At 47.8% G+C, this 21,224-nt stretch overlaps 1 protein-coding gene across 1 annotated transcript in view; it reads right to left on the reverse strand.

The window, feature by feature from the left end:
- The window catches only part of KATNAL1 (katanin catalytic subunit A1 like 1), a 195,644-nt gene that overhangs the window by 145,360 nt on the left and 29,060 nt on the right, over window positions 1-21,224 (reverse strand). The window contains exons 2-3 of the mRNA XM_073662488.1: window positions 19,183-19,354; window positions 11,965-12,125 (exon numbers count right to left, since the gene is read on the reverse strand). Coding sequence (XP_073518589.1) covers window positions 11,965-12,125; window positions 19,183-19,344 — 323 coding nt within the window. The 5' untranslated portion in view covers window positions 19,345-19,354. The remainder of the gene's footprint in view (window positions 1-11,964; window positions 12,126-19,182; window positions 19,355-21,224) is intronic.

Genomic DNA, 21,224 nt, shown 5'->3' on the forward strand with positions numbered 1-21,224 from the left:
AGTGTGTACATTCTCCCTGTGTTTCTGTGGGTTTCCTCCCACACTCCACATACATACTGATAGGGAATTTAGATTGTCCGCATTGAAGCGCACAAAGATGATGATCTGCAAAGCGCTGCGGAATATGATGGCGATATACAAGTAAGGAAAATAAATAAATAAGGTATTGATCTCACTTAACCAGTCAGGTCAATTAAAACAAACATGTATTGCCTATAATATATATACCCACTGTGCCTTGAAAAAGTATTCATACCCCGTGAACTTTTCCCCATTTTTTTCATGTCACACCCACAAACTTAAATGTATTTTATTTGGATTTTATGTGATATACAAACATAAAGTAGTAAGTATTTGTGACGTGTAAAGGAAATGATACATGGTTTTCTAAATATTTTAGAGACATCAATCAGAAAATTGTGACATTCATTTGTATTCAGCCCCATGTAGTCTGACACCCCTAAATAAAATCCCGAGAGACCAATCGTCTCCAGAAGTCACATAATAAATTACACACTTAATTGAGTAATCAGTATAACTACAGCTGTTCTTAGAAGACCTCAGAGGTTTATTTAAGAACATTAGGGATCAAACAGCATCATAAAAACCAAGGACAGGTCAGGAATACAGTTGTGGAGTAAAACAGAGTTAGGTTATAAAAAAATAGCCCAAGCTCTGAACATCTCACGGAGCACCCTTAAATCCATCATCCAAAAATGGAAGGTGTATGGCACAACTGCAAACCTACCAAGACATGGTCACCCACCTAAACTGACATCCCAAGCATGGAGATCACTAATTATAGAAGCAGCCAAGAGGCCAATGGTCACTCTGGAGGAGCTGCAGAGATCCACAGTTTGGGTGGGAGAATCTGTCCACAGGACAACTATTACGCTACGGTCACACCATCAGTATTTGGTCAGTATTTCACATCAGTGAAAAACCAGGACTAGGTGAAAAATGCAGAATTAGTGCACGTGTTTCAATTATACTTTTTCTTTGATTGTTCTTCACCTGGTTTTGGCTTACTCATACTGATGTATAATATGGACCAAATACTGATCATGTTCATAGCCTTTTACATAATGCATCTAGTAGTGCGAGGCTAGGGAAAATAGGAGGCAGCTCAGTAAAGGCACAGTAAGGTGTCATAAGAGCATACAGATGAATATGTAAGCAGAGCACCAGATAGACCGCCCCCCACAGGCCACCCTGGAGCTCGAGCATATCATTATCTCCAAACTGAAAGTAAAGATTACACAAGAACCACAGGACGGATTTCATCAACCATGGTATCATTTTACTCAGTGTAATGGCGTCCACCTGACAATGTATGTAGTTTACGGAGCACAATCCTGCTGACAAGTGCGCTTTAAACAAATATTTTAAATCTTACTTTGGAAATTCATGTTACACTGGTTGTATAATCTTGTCTGAAACTTTCCCTACCTGATATTAAAATGCTCAAGGAATTAGCCCTTACTTTACTGCATGTTGTGCCTGCCTTGCACAATCGGTATATTTGAGGGATTCAGTCTCCAATTCCTGAATCGTCTATTTGGTTGAGCCACACAAGGAGCGTTCTTTTTTCACTAAATTTTTAAAATAAGGCTTTTGAGCTTCACACATTTTTTTAAAGGTAGTCTGCCAGCACAGAATGACTGCTCAAACCACTCAAGCCAAGTCCAGGCACTCTGTACACCCTTGGTGTGGCCAAACAATGAAGTGAAGTGTAGTCGAGAGGGTGTCTATGTAATACACTGCTCAAAAAAATGGAACACTTAAACAACAGAATAAAAAACTTAAAAAAATTAAACTTCTGTGAAATCAAACTGTCCACTTAGGAAGCAACACTGATTGACAATCAATTTCACATGCTGTTGTGCAAAGGGAATAGACAATAGATGGAAATTATTGGCAATTATCAAGACACCCTCAATAAAGGAGTGGTTCTGCAGGTGGGGACTACAGACCACATCTCAGTACCAATGCTTTCTGGCTGATGCTTTGGTCACTTTTGAATGTTGGTTGTGCTTTCACACTTGTGGTAGCATAAGACGGACTCTACAACCCACAGAAGTTGCTCAGGAAGTGCAGCTCATCCAGGATGGCACATCAATGCGAGCTGTAGCAAGAAGGTTTGCTGTGTCTGTCAGCGTAGAATCCAGAGGCTGGAGGCGCTACCAGGAGACAGGCCAGTACACCAGGAGAAGTGGAGGGGGCCATAGGAGGGCAACAACCTAGCAGCAAGACTGCTACCTCCGCCTTTGTGCAAGGAGGAACAGGAGGAGCACTGCCAGAGTCCTGCAAAATGACCTCCAGCAGGCCACAAATGTGCACGTGTCTGCACAAACTGTTAGAAACTAACTTCATGAGGGTGGTATGAGGGCCCGACGTCCACAGATGGGGGGGTGTGCTCACAGCCCAACACCGTGCAGGACGCTTGGCATTTGCCACAGAACACCAGGATTGGCAAAGTTGCCACTGGCGTCCTGTGCTCTTCACAGATGAAAGCAGGTTCACACTGAGCACATGTGACAGATGTGACAGAGTCTGGAGACGCAGTGGAGAGCGATCTGCTGCCTGCAACATCCTTCAGCATGACCGGTTTGGCAGTGGGTCAGTAATGGTGTGGGGTGGCATTTCTTCAGAGAGCCGCACAGCCCTCCATGTGCTTGCCAGAGGTAGCCTGACTGCCATTAGGTACCGAGATGAGATCCTCAGACCCCTTGTGAGACAATATGCTGGTGCGGTTGGCCCTGGGTTCCTCCTAATGCAGGACAATGCCAGACCTCATGTGGCTGGAGTGTGTCAGCAGTTACTGCAAGATTAAGGCATTGAAGCTATGGACTGGCCCGCGCGTTTCCCAGACCTGAATCCGATTGAGCACATCTGGGACATCATGTCTCGCTCCATCCACAAAGATTGCACCACAAACAGTCTGTGGTGCAAAGTTGGATTGCACCACAGACTGTCCAGGAGTTGGCGGATGCTTTAGTCCAGGTCTGGAAGGAGATCCCACAGGAAACCATCAGCAACCTCATCAGGAGCATGCCCAGGCGTTGTAGGGAGGTCATACAGGCACCTGGAGGCCACACACAATACCGAGTCTCATTTTGACTTGTTTTAAGGACATTACATCAAAGTTGGATCAGCCTGTAGTGTGTTTTTCACTTTAATTTTGAGGGTGACTCCAAATCCAGGCCTCCATTGGTTAATAAATTTGATTTCCATTGATGATTTTTGTGTGATTTTGTTGTCAGCACATTCAACTTTGTACAGAACAAAGTATTCAATGAGAATATTTCATTCATTCAGATCTAGGATGTGTTATTTGAGTGTTCCTTTTATTTTTTTGAGCAGTGTATATTTTCCATGTACTTCAGCCTCATGTTTTTTTCTCTTCCGCCTCCATCTTGACTCCTAGCGGTCATCCTATATGTTATTCCTTTATGCTCGACTTTACTTCCCATGCTGCATCAGCACAGCACCACATTACATCACCAGCAAGTGCCTACTGGGAGGTCACTGATTTTCATCCCCTCTATATTTTTCTAAATAAAACTAAAAGATTCTAAGTATAAAAGTAAGAAAAATGAACGGTGATCTTACAAAGCCTCCTCATTTCAGAGGCTCAAAAGTGATTGGACAAATTGTTTACTTTTAATATTTTGTAGAGAATCCTTCACAGGCAATGACTGCCTGAAGTCTGGAAGCCATGGGGTTTCCTCCATTATGATCCTTTGCCGGCCTTTACTACAGATGACTGAAGTTGTTGCTCGTTTGTGGGTCTATCAGTCTTAAGTTTTCTCTTAAGCACGTGAAATGCTGCTCGATGGGGTTGAGATCTGGTGACTGACTTCGCCATTGCAGAATATTCCACTACTTTGCCTTAAGAAACTCCTGGGTTGCTTTAGCAGTATGTTTTTGGTCAGGATTCATCTGTTCTGTGAACTACCGTCAAATCAAACTTGCTTCATTTGGTTGAATTGGAGCAGAAAGCATTGTCCTATACACTTCAGAATTCATCCGACTGCTTCTGTCTTCAGTCAAATCATCAATAAACACCAGCGCCCCAGCGCCATTTAAAGCCATGAATGCCCGCGCCATCACACTGCCTCCACCATGTTTTACAGAGGATGTGGTGTGCTTTGGATCATGAGCCGTTCCAAGCCTTCTCCATACTTTCTTCTTCTCATCATTCTGGTACAGGTTGAACTTAGTTTCATCTGTCCATATAATGTTTTTCCAGAACTGGGTGGCTTCTTTAGAAGTTTTTTGGCAAAGTCTAGTCTGGCCTTTCTATTTTTTAGGCTGATCAAGGGTTAGCACCCTGTGGTGAACCCTCTGTATTTGCTGTCATGAAATCTTCTCTTTATAGTGGACTTAGATACTGAAACACCCATTTCCTGGAGAGTGTTCTTCACTTGGGTGGATGTTGTGAAGGGGTTGTTCTTCACCATGGAAAGCCAGACATAGCATTTACCTTGGTGGCCAAAGTGTTCTTTGGCCACCAAGCAAATGTGGTACCAATATTCAAAAAGGGGTCTAAAAGTGACCCTGGGAACTATAGACCAGTAAGCTTAACGTCTGTTGTGGGTAAATTGTTTGAAGGATTTCTTAGAGATTCTATTGTAGAATATCTTAATGATAATAATGTCTAACTCCATATCAACATGGATTCATGAGGGATCGCTCCTGCCAAACAAACCTGATCGCCTTCTACGAGGAGGTGAGCTCACAGCTGGACCGGGGAGAGTCAGTGGATGTTGTATACCTTGACTTCTCCAAAGCGTTTGATACCGTGCCACACAAAGGGTTGGTATATAAAATGAGAATGCTTGGTCTGGGGGATAATGTGTGCAAGTGGGTAAATAGCTGGCTCAGTGATAGAAAGCAGAGGGTGGTTATCAATGGAGTAAGCTCAGGGTGTGTCAGGGTTACTAGCGGGGTGCCTCAAGGGTCTGTCTTGGGCCCTATATTATTTAATATATTTATTAATGATCTAGTGGAAGGTTTGCATTGTAAAATAGCAATATTTGCAGATGATACTAAACTTTGTAAAGTAGTTAATACAGATGAGGATAGGGCACAGCTACAGGAGGATTTAGATAAATTGGGGAGTTGGGCCAAAAAATGGCAAATGGGGTTCAATGCCGATAAATGTAAGGTCATGCACATGGGAAAGAAAAACAGCAGTCACCCATACATATTAAATGGGAAACTGTTGGGGAAATCTGACATGGAGAAGGACCTGGTAGTCTTGTTTAACAGCAAATTAAATTGGAGTGCCCAGTGTCAGGCAGCAGCTGCGAAGGCAAATAGAGTCATGGCATGCATCAGAAAAGGAATAGGGGCATATGATGAGAACATTGTTCTTCTTCTGTATAAAGCGCTGGTAAGGCCGCACTTAGAATATTGTGCACAGTTCTGGGCTCCGGGGCTCAGGAAAGACATATTGGAGCTAGAGAGGGTACAAAGGAGGGCGACTAAGGTAATAAAGGGAATGGAGGGACTAGAATACCCAGAGAGGTTGTCAAAATTAGGCCTATTTACGTTGGAAAAGAGAAGGCTTAGGGGAGACCTCATAAACATGTATAAATACATCAGGGGGCTGTACAGAGATCTCTCCCATGACCTGTTTATACCAAGGATGGTGACAAAGACGAGGGGGCACACTATGCGTCTGGAGGAAAGGAGGTTCCTGCACCAGCATAGAAGGGGATTCTTTACGGTCAGAGCCGTGAGACTCTGGAACTCTCTGGGAGAGGAAGTGGTAATGTCCAACTCACTTAATGAGTTCAAGAGAGGCCTGGATGCCTTTCTTGAGAACAATAAAATTACATTTTATGCTTAGTGATAGTTAATTAATCCAGGGATTTAATCTGACTGCCAGATTGGAGTCAGGAAGTGAATTTTTCCTCAATGAAGTAAATTGGCCTATACCGCATGGTTTTTTTTTGCCTTCCCCTGGATCAACGCTGCGGAATAGCTGCAGTGCACAAGAAATAGGCTGAACTGGATGGACGCTTGTCTTTTTTCGGCCTTATAAACTATGTAACTATGTAAATTTTGGTCTCATCTGACCACAGCACTTTCCTCCATACATTTGGGGAGTCTCCCACATTTATTTTGGCAAACTCAAAACAAGCCTTACAATTTTTGTGTAAGTAAAGGCTTTTTTCTGCCCACGCTTCCATAATGGCCACCTCTATGGAGTGTATGGCTTTTTGTGGTTTTATGGACAGATACTCCAGCCTCTGCTTGGGAACTCTGCAGCTCCTTCACGGGTACCTTTGATCTCTGGGCTGCCTCTCTGATTAATGCCTCCCTTGCCCGGGCTGAGAGTTCTGGTGGGCAGCCCTATCTTGGCAGGTTTGTTGTGGTACCATGTTCTTTAAATTTGATGGTGCTCTGGGGGAATCCTCAGAGATCTTTTTTTTTTTTGTTTTAATAACCCAACCCTGACTTGTACTTCTCAACAATTTTGACCCTGACTTGATTGGAGATCTCCTTGGTCTTCGTGGTGTAGTTTGGTTAGTGGTGCTTCTTAATGGTGTTGCAGCCTCTGTGGCCTTTCAGAAAAGGTGTCTATATACTGACAGACCATGTGACACTTAGATTGCACACAGGTGGACTTCCTTCAACTAAGCATGTGACTTAGGAAGGCAATTGCTTGCAGCAAACATTTTTAGAGGCTTCATCGCAAAAAAGGATGAATACATATGCACATGTCAATTGTTAGTTATCGGATCCCATAAATATAATTTAGATCTAGATTTTACTCACTTCAATTCATCAACTTAGACTACAGTATTTAGTGCTGATGCATCACACACAAATCAGATTACAAAAAAACGTAAACACAAGTTGTAGTGTAACAAAATAGGTAAAAAGCCAAGGGGGTGAATACTTTCGCAAGCCACTGTATACTTCGAACACAGTGCCGTAAATGTATGATGCAGGTATAGTGCAGGTGCAGGAACTGAGCCACAGGTGTCAGTTACCCAACATGTCAAGACCAAAAAATAAATGTTTCTTAATAAAAAAAAAAAAAAAAAAAAAAAACACCACCACCCAGTGGCGTACCGCCAATGGCGGCAAGCCGCGCCATTGCTATGGAGCCCGTGAGCCGGGGGGGCCCGAAGCAGCAGGGGAACGAGGAGGATAGGTGACTATTGTATTTACGGGGGGGGGGGGGGGGGAGAGGAAGTTGCGGCGGAGTTGCTGAAGCTACCACATGTGCCCGCTGCTAAAGGAAATTAATATTCCCTCTTCTCCACTCCCATGAGCGTGGAGAAGAATGAATATTCATTCTCTTTAATATCAGGCACGGAGGAGCGCTGACAATGCCCGCTACTAAAGAGAATGCATATTCGCTCCTCTCCACGCACATAGTCCCGGCGTGGAGAGGAGTGAATATGCCGGCAGCTCACATCAGCATCTGAGAGCGTGCGCTGCTCAGATGCTGACATGAGCAGCTGGCAGACAGGATGCAGCGCAGGAGCGAAGGTGAGTATAAGTGTTTCCAGCAGGAGAATGGAAATGTGATATTTATATTGTTGAACACCAGCAGTGGTAAAAGACAATAACGGTGGTGCAAAGGCTAAAGTGTGGCATCTATGCAACAAGTAGAAAAATGAATAGCAGCACTCACCAAGTCCTTTGGCTAAAAAGTCCTTTATTTCATAGTGTTCTGGACAATCAGATGCAGCGGTTTATCTGAGGTGCAGGGGAGACATGCGGGGAGATGAGAGGTCTTCTCGTGTCTCCCCTGCACCACAGATAGACAGCAGCATCTGATTGTCCAGAACACTATGAAATAAAGGACTTTTTAGCCAAAGGACTTGGTGAGTGCTGCTATTCATTTTTCTACTTGCTGCATGAGTATAAGTATTTGTTTTATGTGTGCAGTGATTGGGCCATGTATACCAGGATTGGGGGGGATGAGGGGAGCCACGCATACCAGGATAGAGGGGGGATGAGGGGAGCCACGCATACCAGGATTGGGGGGGGATGAGGTGAGCCACGCATACCAGGATTGGGGGGAGATGAGGGGAGCCACGCATACCAGGCTTGGGGGGAGATGAGGGGAGCCACGCATACCAGGCTTGGGGGGAGATGAGGGGAGCCACGCATACCAGGCTTGGGGGATGAGGGGAGCCACGCATACCAGGCTTGGGGGATGAGGGGAGCCACGCATACCAGGCTTGGGGGATGAGGGGAGCCACGCATACCAGCCTTGGGGGATGAGGGGAGCCACGCATACCAGCCTTGGGGGATGAGGGGAGCCACGCATACCAGCCTTGGGGGATGAGGGGAGCCACGCATACCAGCCTTGGGGGATGAGGGGAGCCACGCATACCAGCCTTGGGGGATGAGGGGAGCCACGCATACCAGCCTTGGGGGATGAGGGGAGCCACGCATACCAGCCTTGGGGGATGAGGGGAGCCACGCATACCAGCCTTGGGGGATGAGGGGAGCCACGCATACCAGCCTTGGGGGATGAGGGGAGCCACGCATACCAGCCTTGGGGGATGAGGGGAGCCACGCATACCAGCCTTGGGGGATGAGGGGAGCCACGCATACCAGCCTTGGGGGATGAGGGGAGCCACGCATACCAGCCTTGGGGGATGAGGGGAGCCACGCATACCAGCCTTGGGGGATGAGGGGAGCCACGCATACCAGCCTTGGGGGATGAGGGGAGCCACGCATACCAGCCTTGGGGGATGAGGGGAGCCACGCATACCAGGCTTGGGGGATGAGGGGAGCCACGCATACCAAGATGGGGGGATGAGGGGAGCCACGCATACCAGGCTTGGGGGATGAGGGGAGCCACGCATACCAGCCTTGGGGGATGAGGGGAGCCACGCATACCAGGATTGGGGGATGAGGGGAGCCACGCATACCAAGATGGGGGGATGAGGGGAGCCACGCATACCAGGATTGGGGGATGAGGGGAGCCACGCATACCAAGATGGGGGGATGAGGGGAGCCACGCATACCAGGCTTGGGGGATGAGGGGAGCCACGCATACCAGCCTTGGGGGATGAGGGGAGCCACGCATACCAAGATGGGGGGATGAGGGGAGCCACGCATACCAGGCTTGGGGGATGAGGGGAGCCACGCATACCAGCCTTGGGGGATGAGGGGAGCCACGCATACCAGGCTTGGGGGATGAGGGGAGCCACGCATACCAGCCTTGGGGGATGAGGGGAGCCACGCATACCAGGATTGGGGGATGAGGGGAGCCACGCATACCAAGATGGGGGGATGAGGGGAGCCACGCATACCAGGCTTGGGGGATGAGGGGAGCCACGCATACCAGGCTTGGGGGATGAGGGGAGCCACGCATACCAGGCTTGGGGGATGAGGGGAGCCACGCATACCAGGCTTGGGGGATGAGGGGAGCCACGCATACCAGGCTTGGGGGATGAGGGGAGCCACACATACCAGGCTTGGGGGATGAGGGGAGCCACACATACCAGGCTTGGGGGATGAGGGGAGCCACACATACCAGGCTTGGGGGATGAGGGGAGCCACGCATACCAGGCTTGGGGGATGAGGGGAGCCACGCATACCAGGCTTGGGGGATGAGGGGAGCCACGCATACCAAGATGGGGGGATGAGGGGAGCCACGCATACCAAGATGGGGGGATGAGGGGAGCCACGCATACCAGGCTTGGGGGATGAGGGGAGCCACGCATACCAGGCTTGGGGGATGAGGGGAGCCACGCATACCAGGCTTGGGGGATGAGGGGAGCCACGAATACCAGGCTTGGGGGATGAGGGGAGCCACGCATACCAGGCTTGGGGGATGAGGGGAGCCACGCATACCAGGCTTGGGGGATGAGGGGAGCCACGCATACCAGGCTTGGGGGATGAGGGGAGCCACGCATACCAGGCTTGGGGGATGAGGGGAGCCACGCATACCAGGCTTGGGGGATGAGGGGAGCCACGCATACCAGGCTTGGGGGATGAGGGGAGCCACGCATACCAGGCTTGGGGGATGAGGGGAGCCACGCATACCAGGCTTGGGGGATGAGGGGAGCCACGCATACCAGGCTTGGGGGATGAGGGGAGCCACGCATACCAGGCTTGGGGGATGAGGGGAGCCACGCATACCAGGCTTGGGGGATGAGGGGAGCCACGCATACCAGGCTTGGGGGATGAGGGGAGCCACGCATACCAGCCTTGGGGGATGAGGGGAGCCACGCATACCAGGCTTGGGGGATGAGGGGAGCCACGCATACCAGGCTTGGGGGATGAGGGGAGCCACGCATACCAGGCTTGGGGGATGAGGGGAGCCACGCATACCAGGCTTGGGGGATGAGGGGAGCCACGCATACCTGGATTGGGGGATGAGGGGAGCCACGCATACCTGGATTGGGGGATGAGGGGAGCCACGCATACCAGGCTTGGGGGATGAGGGGAGCCACGCATACCAGGCTTGGGGGATGAGGGGAGCCACGCATACCAGGCTTGGGGGATGAGGGGAGCCCCGCATACCAGGCTTGGGGGATGAGGGGAGCCCCGCATACTAGGCTTGGGGGATGAGGGGAGCCACGCATACCAGGATTGGGGGATGAGGGGAGCCACGCATACCAGGATTGGGGATGAGGGGAGCCACGCATACCAGGATTGGGGGATGAGGGGAGCCACGCATACCAGGATTGGGGATGAGGGGAGCCACGCATACCAGGATTGGGGATGAGGGGAGCCACGCATACCAGGATTGGGGGATGAGGGGAGCCACGCATACCAAGATTGGGGGATGAGGGGAGCCATGCATACCAGGATTGGGGATGAGGGGAGCCATGCATACCAGGATTGGGGATGAGGGGAGCCACGCATACCAGGATTGGGGATGAGGGGAGCCACGCATACCAGGATTGGGGGATGAGGGGAGCCACGCATACCAAGATTGGGGGATGAGGGGAGCCACGCATACCAGGATTGGGGGATGAGGGGAGCCACGCATACCAGGATTGGAGGATAAGGAGGCCAAGCATACCAGGATGGGGAAATTTACCAGTAGCTGCTGCATTTCCCACCCTAGGCTTATACTCGAGTCAATATGTTTTTCCATTTTTTGTGGTAAAATTAGAAGCCTCGGGTTGGCTTATTTAAAATATATGGTATTTTAAAATCAGTGAGTACGTGGTGCCCATAATACTGCAGGACTGTGGGGTGCATTATACTATATGGGGGTTGCATTTTACCCTACGGGGTGTATAATATACTGTACTGAGGACAATGGGGGGGGAGCATTATATTCTATGGAGGACCATGGGAAGTTCATTATACTATATGGAGGATTATGGGGGGCGCATTATATTATATGGAAGGCTATGTGGGGCCATTATAATATTTTGAGGGCTATGTGGGGGGTCATTACACTGTATGAAAGCAATTATACGGTCTGAAGGTTTGTGTGGGATCCATCATACTGTTAGGAGGGCTAATGCGGGCCATTATACTGTATGTAGGCCCATTATACTGTATGGAGGGGCTGTGTGGGGGTCACAGTTGGGGGATCATACTGTGTTGGGGTCACCATACTTTGCCCTGTGAGTTGAGGTGGGGCACAGTAGGGTCATTATACTGTGCATGTGGAGGAATTCACCATGGGGGTATCATACTGTGCTTGGGGGGCACTTTTACTGGCATCATACTTTATGGGGGCAATGAAAGAGGAATCTAGGACTTCAGCGGGAGGAAAATTACTATGTAAAGGCTGGAAAATTGTGAGATCTGCTTTTCTGTGACAGACAAATATTTATTTTTTTGTGGGGGGGGGGGGGGCCCAATTAGAGCTTCTGCTATGGGGCCCCATGATTTCGATGCATGTCCCTGCCACCACCCCAAAAATCAACTCTCACCAAGACTGAAAGGTTAAGTGCAGCTTTGCAGATGTCATGTAAACTCTGTGATTTACTAAGAGCGACACCATTATATACACACCTGTGCTCTGCTGGAACAGGAGGCGGCCACACTGCTGGGTCCTTAACAGGTTCATCTTGTAAAGCGACGGGAAAGTCGGCAGGCTTTTCAATTTTGAAGGATTCCAGCGTAGTTACAATAGTCTTTACTTGCTCATATTCTTCCACCAGCTCCTGGCACACCTGCAGCAGTAAGGAAACACAAAGCAGAAAACCTGCTGGATTATATTAATCATTAATACAAGCGCTATGTTCTCTACATACCGCCAGGATGAATAGGGCACCTGTCCGACACCGTCGTAAGGCCAACATCTCATCATGTCAACTTTATAGCAAGACATCATGATGCGGATTACTAGATTAGACCGAATGTTATACAGACTCTTGGATCTGATGGATAACTCAAGGTAATAATATACAGTGGATATAAAAAGTCTATCTAAAGCAAATGTCAGAAGGATCAACTCTTCTAAGCTGTCTACATGGACACGCAGGTCATAGGAAGCTGAATAAAATGACACATTGAAATCTGCAAGCTGATGTCTTATTCCAGAGAAATCCACATTTTTATCAGTTTTTAAATAAGCTGTTAAGATCTATGAGCCGGACACTATGTCCCGCCCATAGATCTTAAAAGGAATCTGTCACCCCCTGGGACTTATCTGACCTCTAGTATGGGCATACAGGTAAATCTATTCCTACTTGTATGCCTCATAGTAGGTCTTGTTGCTGTGAAATGTCTTTTTATTTCTACAAGTTTCTGATGTGTTCTTGTCCCACCTTTTTTGTGACTTATAATGTTTTCCCCCTCCCCTGCACGTCAAAATGCCCTGTGACGTGCAGTCGCCGCAGCCGGATCCCGCGCCTGCACACTTCAACTTTGACACAAGGCGCACTTCTTCCTGCCGTCTATGTTCATTGTAGAGGAGGGATCTTGTGTGCAGGCGCCAGAAAGTCAGAGTGAAGAACGGAAGAAGTGCGCCTTGCGTAAAAGGGGTGAAGTGACGTGCAGGAGAGGGGGGAAACATTATAATTCGCAAAAAAGGTGGGATTTCTTGGAGGCCCCGGGACGGGAACACATCAGAAACTTGTAGAAATAAAAAGACATTTCACAGCAACAAGACCTCTAATATGAGGCATAGAGGCATGAATAGATTTACATTTCTATCACCTGCATGCCCATATTAGAGGTCAGATAAGTGCCAGGGGGTGACAGATTCCCTTTAACAGCTCATTTACATATTAAGAAAAAATGTGGATTTCTCTGAAATAAGACATCGGATCTCAGAAATCACGGTATTTTATTATTATTATTAATTATTACAGCACCATTTATTCCATGGCGCATTACATGTGAAAAGGGGGTATACATAGCAAAAACACAATAATCTTAACAAAACCAGTCAGCGACTGGTACAGGAGGAGCGAGGACCCTGCCCGCGAGGGCTCACAATTTACAAGGGATGGGTGAAGATACAGTAGGTGAGGGTAGAGCTGGTCATGCAGGTGGAGCGGTGGTTACTGCAGGTTGTAGGCTTGTCGGAAGAGGTACAGTGGGTACGGAAAGTATTCAGACCCCTTTAAATTTTTCACTCTTTGTTTCATTCTCATTTGGTCACATGCACTGTGAGCTGTGAGGTCTTATATTGACAGGTGTGTGCCTTTCCAAATCAAGTCCTATCAGTTTAATTAAACCCAGCTGGACTCCAATGAAGGAGTAGAACCATCTCAAGGAGGATCACAATGAAATGGACAGCATGTGACTTAAATATGAATGTCTGAGCAAAGGGTCTGAATACTTATGACCATGTAATATTTCAATTTTTCTTTTTTAATACATTTGCAAAAATTTCTACATTTCTGTTTTTTTCAGTCAAGATGGGGTGCAGAGTATACTTTAATGAGAAAAAAAAACTTTTTAGAATTTACCAAATGGCTGCAATGAAACAAAGAGTGAAAAATTTAAAGGGGTCTGAATACTTTCCGTACCCACTGTAGGTTTTCAGGTTCCTTTTGAAGGAAGGCGAGAGTCTGATATGTTGGGGTAGACAGTGCGAGAGTAGGGGGGATGCACGGAAGAAATCTTGAATGCTATTGTGGGAAGAGGAGATAAGAGGGGAGTAGAGAAGGAGATCTTGTTAAGATCGGAGGTTGAATGTAGGCAAGTACCGGGAGACTAGGTCACAGATATATAGGGGAGACAGGTTGTAGATGGCTTTGTATGCCAGGGTTAGGGTCTTGAACTTGAGTCTCTGGGCAATGGGGAGCCAGTGAAGGGATTGACAGAGGGGAGAGGCCGGGGAATAGCGGGTGGACAGGTGGATTAGTCGGGCAGCAGAGTTTAGGATAGATTGTAGAGGCGTGAAAGTGTTAGAAGGGAGGCCACAGAGAAGGAGGTTGCAGTAGTCGAGGCGGGAGATGATGAGGGCATACACTAGTGTTTTTACAGAGTATTTGCTGAAGAATGTGCGGATGCGGGAGATATTTCTGAGTTGGAATCTGCAGGAAGTGGAAAGGGTTTGTATATGTGGTTTGAAGGAGAGGTCAGAGTCCACGGTTACCCCGAGGCAGCGAGCTTGTGGAACTGGGGAGAGCGGGCAGCCATTAACTTTGATGGATAGGTCAGATGGGGGAGTTGACTGAGGTGGGGGAAAGATGATGAATTCAGTTTTATCCATGTTAAGTTTTAGAAATCTAGCAGAAAAGAAGGATGAAATAGCAGACAGACATTGTGGGATTCTGGTTAGTAAGGAGTTAATATCGGGCCCAGAGAGGTAGATCTGTGTGTCATCAGCACAGAGGTGATACTGAAAGCCGTGAGACTATGAGCTGACCCAGGCCAAAGGTGTAGATGAAGAAGAGCAGGGGTCCTAGGTCTGAGCCTTGGGGGACACTGACACATAGGAGGTGAGATGAGGTGGTGGTGTGTGAGTGGGAGACGCTGAATGTCCGGTCTGTTAGGTATGAAGAGATCCAATATAGGGCCAAGTCCATGATGCCAAGAGATGAGAGAGTCTGTAGTAAGAGGGAATGGTCGACCGTGTCGAAGGCAGATGACAGGTCCAGGAGGAGGAGGACAGAGTGGTGTCGCTTGGGTTTGGCGGTTAGTAGGTCATTGGTGACTTTAGTCAAGGTAGTTTCAGTGAAGTGATGCGGTCGGAAGCCAGATTGTAAGCGGTCGAAGAGGGAACATGAGGAGAGGTGGGAAGACCGTTTAAGGTGGACATGTTATTCCAGTAGTTTTGAGGCATAGGGGAGAAGTGATACGGAGCGATAGCTAGTCGGAGAAGATGGGTCAAGGGAGGGCTTTTTGAGGATGGCTGTTATTGAGGCATGTTTGACACAGGAGGGAAAGACACCAGTTGTTAGTGACAGGTTGAAGAAGTGGGTTAGGGTTGAGAAGAAGACTGTGGTAAGGTTAGGGATGAGGTGGGACGGGATTGGGTTAAGTTCGAAGGTGGTGAGGTGTGATTTGGAGAGTAAAGAGGAGACTTGATCTTCTGTGATGGTGGAGAAGTTGGTTTTGGAGGAGGAAGGTTGAGTAGATATGTGGAGGGGCTGTGGAGACTTTAGGCAAAAGGTTTGTCTGATGTCAATCTTCTGCTTGAAGAATGAGGCAAAGTCTTCAGCTGAGATGAGAGGAGAGGGAGGAGGCGCTGGGGGACGGAGGAGAGAATTGAAAGTGTTGAATAGCTATTTAGGGTTGTGAGACCGGGAGGATATGAGAGATGAGAAATAGGTTTGTTTAGCTGCAGTGAGTGTGGACTTGAAAATAGTGAGGGAGTGTTTGAATAAGATGAAGTGCTTGTTGGAGTGGGACCTTTTCCATCTCCACTCAGCAACTCTGAAGGCCCGTCGCAGTTCATTAGTCAGATTGGTATGCCAGGGTTGCCTATTGAATGTGTGAGCTTTGGTATGTGTGAGAGGGGCGACAGAGTCGAGAGCTGCACCTGTTGTGGTGTTATATAAAGCAGCAGCAACATCTGCGTCGTGTAAGGAATTTATGTCTGTAAGAGGGAGGAGGGATTCAGAGAGTGAGTGTAGGTTAAGGTGTTTGAGGTTTCTGCGAGGGTGTGCAAGTTTGTGAAGTGGGGAGTATGGACCTGGAGAGGAGAGGGCAGAGAATGTAAGTAGGTCATGGTCAGAGAGAGGCGCAGGTATCTGACAGGAGAAAACCTACGCCTCCACCATGTTTGTCGCTGGGGGGGGGGATGTGCGAAAGGTGGAATCCGCCATACGAAAGTGCGGCTGGGGAGGCTGTGTCAGAGGGGGTGAGCCAGGTTTCGGTGATGGAAAGGAAGGAAAGTTTGTTAGTAATGAAAAGGTCATAGATGTAGGAAAGTTTGTTGCAGCCGGAGAGAGCGTTCCATAGGTACAGTACAGATTTTTCTGCATTTTCATGACTATGAAAATTGTACATTCACACTGAAGGCATCAAAACTATGAATTAACACATGTGGAATTATATACTTAACAAAAAAAGTGTGAAACAACTGAAAATATGTCTTATATTCTAGGTTCTTCAAAGTAGCCACCTTTTGCTTTGATGACTGCTTTGCACACTCTTAGCATTCTCTTGATGAGCTTCAAGAGGTAGTCACCAGAAATGGTCTTCCAACAATTTTGAAGGAGTTCCCAGAGATGCTTAGCACTTGTTGGCCCTTTTGCCTTCACTCTGCGGTCCAGCTCACCCCAAACCATCTCGATTGGGTTCAGGTCTGGTGACTGTGGAGGCCAGGTCATCTGGCGTAGCACCCCATCACTCTCCTTCTTGGTCAAATAGCCCTTACACAGCCTGGAGGTGTGTTTGGGGTCATTGTACTGTTGAAAAATAAATGATGGTCCAACTAAACGCAAACCGGATGGAATAGCATGCCGCTGCAAGATGCTGTGGTAGCCATGCTGGTTCAGTATGCCTTCAATTTTGAATAAATCCCCAACAGTGTCACCAGCAAAGCACCCCCACACCATCACACCTCCTCCGCCATGCTTCATGGTGGGAACCAGGCATGTAGAGTCCATCCGTTCACCTTTTCTGCGTCGCACAAAGACACGGTGGTTGGAACCAAAGATCTCAAATTTGGACTCATCAGACCAAAGCACAGATTTCCACTGGTCTAATGTCCATTCCTTGTGTTCTTTAGCCCAAACAAGTCTCTTCTGCTTGTTGCCTGTCCTTAGCAGTGGTTTCCTACCAGCTATTTTACCATGAAGGCCTGCTTCACAAAGTCTCCTCTTAACAGTTGTACAGTTGTTGTAGAGATGTGTCTGCTGCTAGAACTCTGTGTGGCATGGACCTGGTCTCTAATCTGAGCTGCTGTTAACCTGCGAATTCGGAGGCTGGTGACTCGGATAAACTTATCCTCAGAAGCAGAGGTGACTCTTGGTCTTCCTTTCCTGGGGCGGTCCTCATGTGAGCCAGTTTCTTTGTAGCGCTTGATGGTTTTTGCAACTGCACTTGGGGACACTTTCAAAGTTTTCCCAATTTTTCGCACTGACTGACCTTCATTTCTTAAAGTAATGATGGCCACTCGTTTTTCTTTACTTAGAATTTGTATTATGGCAAGAAAAAAGCAGCTAATCACTTTGCAATTTTACCAATTTTTGATGATGAGAAAACCCCTAACGGATACCATTATATCTCACCACAGATGGTACAGTAAAGGCACCAATACACAGACTATAGTCAGCCGAATCTGGCAATATCGATGGGTTCGGCTGACAGTCTAAGGTGTATGGGGGTCTCGGACAACTGACTGTCAAAGGAGATGTTGACAGGACATGTCCGATTTTGACAGCTTTGTTTTCTCAGAGACAAGCCATTGCCAGACATGTCTGGCGATGGCTTACTCATAGAGAACACAGGACTGTTTGACCGGACGAGCGCTGTTGTATATGGGAAAGCCGGTTGAGATGGCTGCTGGCCAAGTGAGTGCCTGAAGCATCGTTCGGCAGATAGCAACCTAATAAAATGGCTTTAGGCTTCCATTATGACCTCTGTTTAAAGTATGTGTCATGAGTGAACCCGTGGAAGTTCGGGTTCTGGTACCTGACCTAAACTTTATTCCAAAGTTCGGTTCGGTTGCCAGAACTGTACCCGAACTTGAACCAGAACCCAAACCCTATTGAAAACAATGAGGACCTGGACTTTTGAGTCGGAAAAATGCTCTCTCGGCAACGGACTTCCGGGGAAAGTAACGGCAAACTTTTAAGATCAGGTTCACTCATCTCTAGTCTTGAGTTTTTCCTGGTGAATATATTACATGCAGTAAAAAGCATGATGTGGACAATGTGCTAATGGATATCAGGTAATGATTGACTACAGGGTCGCTTTCAAGGTAGCATGTGTGAATCTCATGGCAGCCGACATCCTAAACAACTAAGCCAATAGAAAATGTTTTTAGCGCACAATAGCCAATAAGATGTACATGGTGATTAGGATATATGTCTCAATATTACAATAAGATCCAAGTCCTAAAAATTAAATTAGACAGAGTTACAATTGAACTTCAGCTCAAATGATTTTAGAAAAAGGTTCTGTATTGGAATTTTTTGTTTATTATTAATATAAATTAATATTAATTGTCAAAGATTCCAAAACCATAGCTTTTTTAGTCCATGAGTAGCACACCATGTCATAGGTTGTGTCTGATATTGCAGGTCAGCTCCATTAAAGTGAATGGGACGGAGCTGCCAAGCTGCACACAACCTAGAGAGCAATGCTGCTATATGGAGAAAGCTGCCAAGGTTCTCTAAGGTGATATTCACAAGCCGAATTCTGTTTGTTTGTCCTGTTTTAGACACAGACAAAAGGAATTCATGTTCAAAAAGGATCCGTTACATAACAGAAGAGCCCGAAGTGAAGGGGCACCATTGCTCATCATTGGGTCTATCTGGGTTCCATTATTATGCATTATGTGCTTTTTTGTCTATAGATTTGCCATAGATATAGTACAGCGCTCAGCTACAGCCGCCGTATATAAAATGTGAGGAGGAAGAAGAGATAACGTAGTTTTCAGTACAAGCAGGCTGGTTCTCATATACATTTGTAATATTCTAGAGTCTTTTCTACTGATTATATAAGCTCATTAATTAATTTGTGCAGAACATTTTTCATTTTAACCGAAGAACAGAATTCTAATAACAAACGGCCAGCAAATCTTACTGCAAAATGGGTATAATTACAGGGCTGGTGAAATCCACAGCATATAGAGCAGGAGAATACACGAGAAGCACTCACTTGCTGCCACTTGACCTTAACCACTGGATCCCTAATGTTCTGGAAGTGTTTCTGAATTTGTTGAATTACTCCCTGGTAATAAACCATGGACGAGTCATAATTTCCAAGAAGAGCGTATTCTCTGCCTTTTTTAGCATTATCACACATCTCAGCCAAATTCATTTTGGTAAACCTACGGGGGAGAAAAAAACAAAACACACATATACATTAATAAGAAAGAAATACATATAATAATACATTAAAGGCAATCTGTCAGTAGGAATCAGTACTCCTAAGCCTATATGTGCATTTAGGTTATGGAAAGTTAAAGGGGTGGTCCGGCACCTAAAATGTATTTTCCAAATATCTATCACACCCTAACCACTTTTATAATTTCCTTTATTAAACAATACCCTACACTTCTCCCTATCTAATTCTAAATATGTGTTTTTTTTTACTGTACTTCCTGTGACGTTTTGTTTGAGAGTAGTCTCACAAAGGACGTCACAGATGACTTGGGCTGCACTAACTCCCTGCAACGTCTATCGCCTCTCCTGGAACAGGACATCAGGGGACGGCGCTGCAGTTACTTACTAGAGTCTTGCATCAACGCCCCCCTTGGAAGATATACTGGATCCGGGTTGATGGATGCTGTGGGAGATGAGAGTGCAGCACCAGCACTCTACTTCCATCTCCGCCAACACCTGGTGTCACTCAGTGCTTCGAGCACTGCCCTCAAACGAATAGTCATCACGGGGCACTGATATAAGCAGTGAGTGACTCCAGCACCACCCTCTGATGAAGATTCATTTGAGGGCTAGAAGTTGTGGGATGGCACTGATGTCACTCACTGCTTCCATCTCTGCCCCCTGTCTACATCTTCTGTGGTGGCGATAGAAGCAGAATTCCGGCGCTGCACTCCTCTCCCACAGCGTCCATCACCCATGAAACAGGCTATCTTCAGAGGGGGCAGCAATGTAAGAAGTTAGTGAGTAACTGCAGCGCTGCCAACTAGTGACTCCTCTCAAGCAAAACGTCACAGAAAAAAAGTAAGCAAAAAAAAACATATTTAGGGATTAGCTAGATGTAGCATCGGCGTCTCTGCCCCTTGCTAGGCAGAGACGCCGTCCTTCTCACCTCCCCGCTCCTGGCGCGGCGTCCTCCAGCGCTTCTCTCCCCGCTGCTTCCGGCACGCGCTCCTTCCCCAGCAGTGTGCTTAGGGCGCGCGCTCCCCCTCTCTTAAAGGGACCGCGCGCCGTCCTAAGGAGTCCCCGGCCAATTGCCGGAGGACCTCCCATATATAAGGCACCTCCTCCAAAATGGAGGTGCCCGAGCAAAGTTGTTTGCACTGTGTCTGATCTGTGCTTCAGCCCTCAGGTCCCGCTGCTAGCCTGACTTCTCGTCCTGCCTGCCAGCCTGTTATCTGCCCGTCACCTGCCGAGCCTGCCAGCCTGCTCAGCAGGTGCACTCACCTGTTGTCTGCCTGTTACCTGCCTTGGCTATCTGTCCGCTCACCTGGGAGCATCCGCCTGCCCTGCCTGTTAGACCACTCACCTGGGAGCGTCCACCAGTTACCTGCCTGTTACCTGCCTCGTCTGTCAAGACAGCTCACCTGGGAGCGTCCACCAGGTACCTGCCTGTTGCCTGCTGTGTCCATCGGCCCGCTCACCTGGGAGCGCCCACCAGTTACCTGTCAGTTACCCCCCTCATCTGTCTGCCCGCTCACCTGGGAGCACCTGCCTGTTTCCTGCCAGCCTGCCTGGAGACCCTGCCGTCACTTGCTGTGGCCACCTTCCTGGTAAACCAAAAGACTGCTGCTTGCCCTGCTTTCTCGAACTGTGACCACCTGTCAGCTACCAGAGACTTCCGCCTGCTTGCCGTGTCCATCCGCCATACCGGTCAGTCCCAGCCATCTGACCCGTGGGAGCCACCTGCTCTCTTACAAGGTCATCCCCAGAGTAGCACCTGGTCCCTCAGCCCGGATCCTCCCTGGTCACGGTGTCGTTAGCTGCCGTACGACCAGGGTCGGTTCGGGTTGATACTTAGTCACGCCCCTCTGGGTC

This window comes from Phyllobates terribilis, unplaced genomic scaffold (assembly GCF_046119375.1).
Source record: "Phyllobates terribilis strain yellow unplaced genomic scaffold, ASM4611937v1 Scaffold_2__4_contigs__length_985480577, whole genome shotgun sequence".
Taxonomy (NCBI): Eukaryota; Metazoa; Chordata; class Amphibia; order Anura; family Dendrobatidae; genus Phyllobates; species Phyllobates terribilis.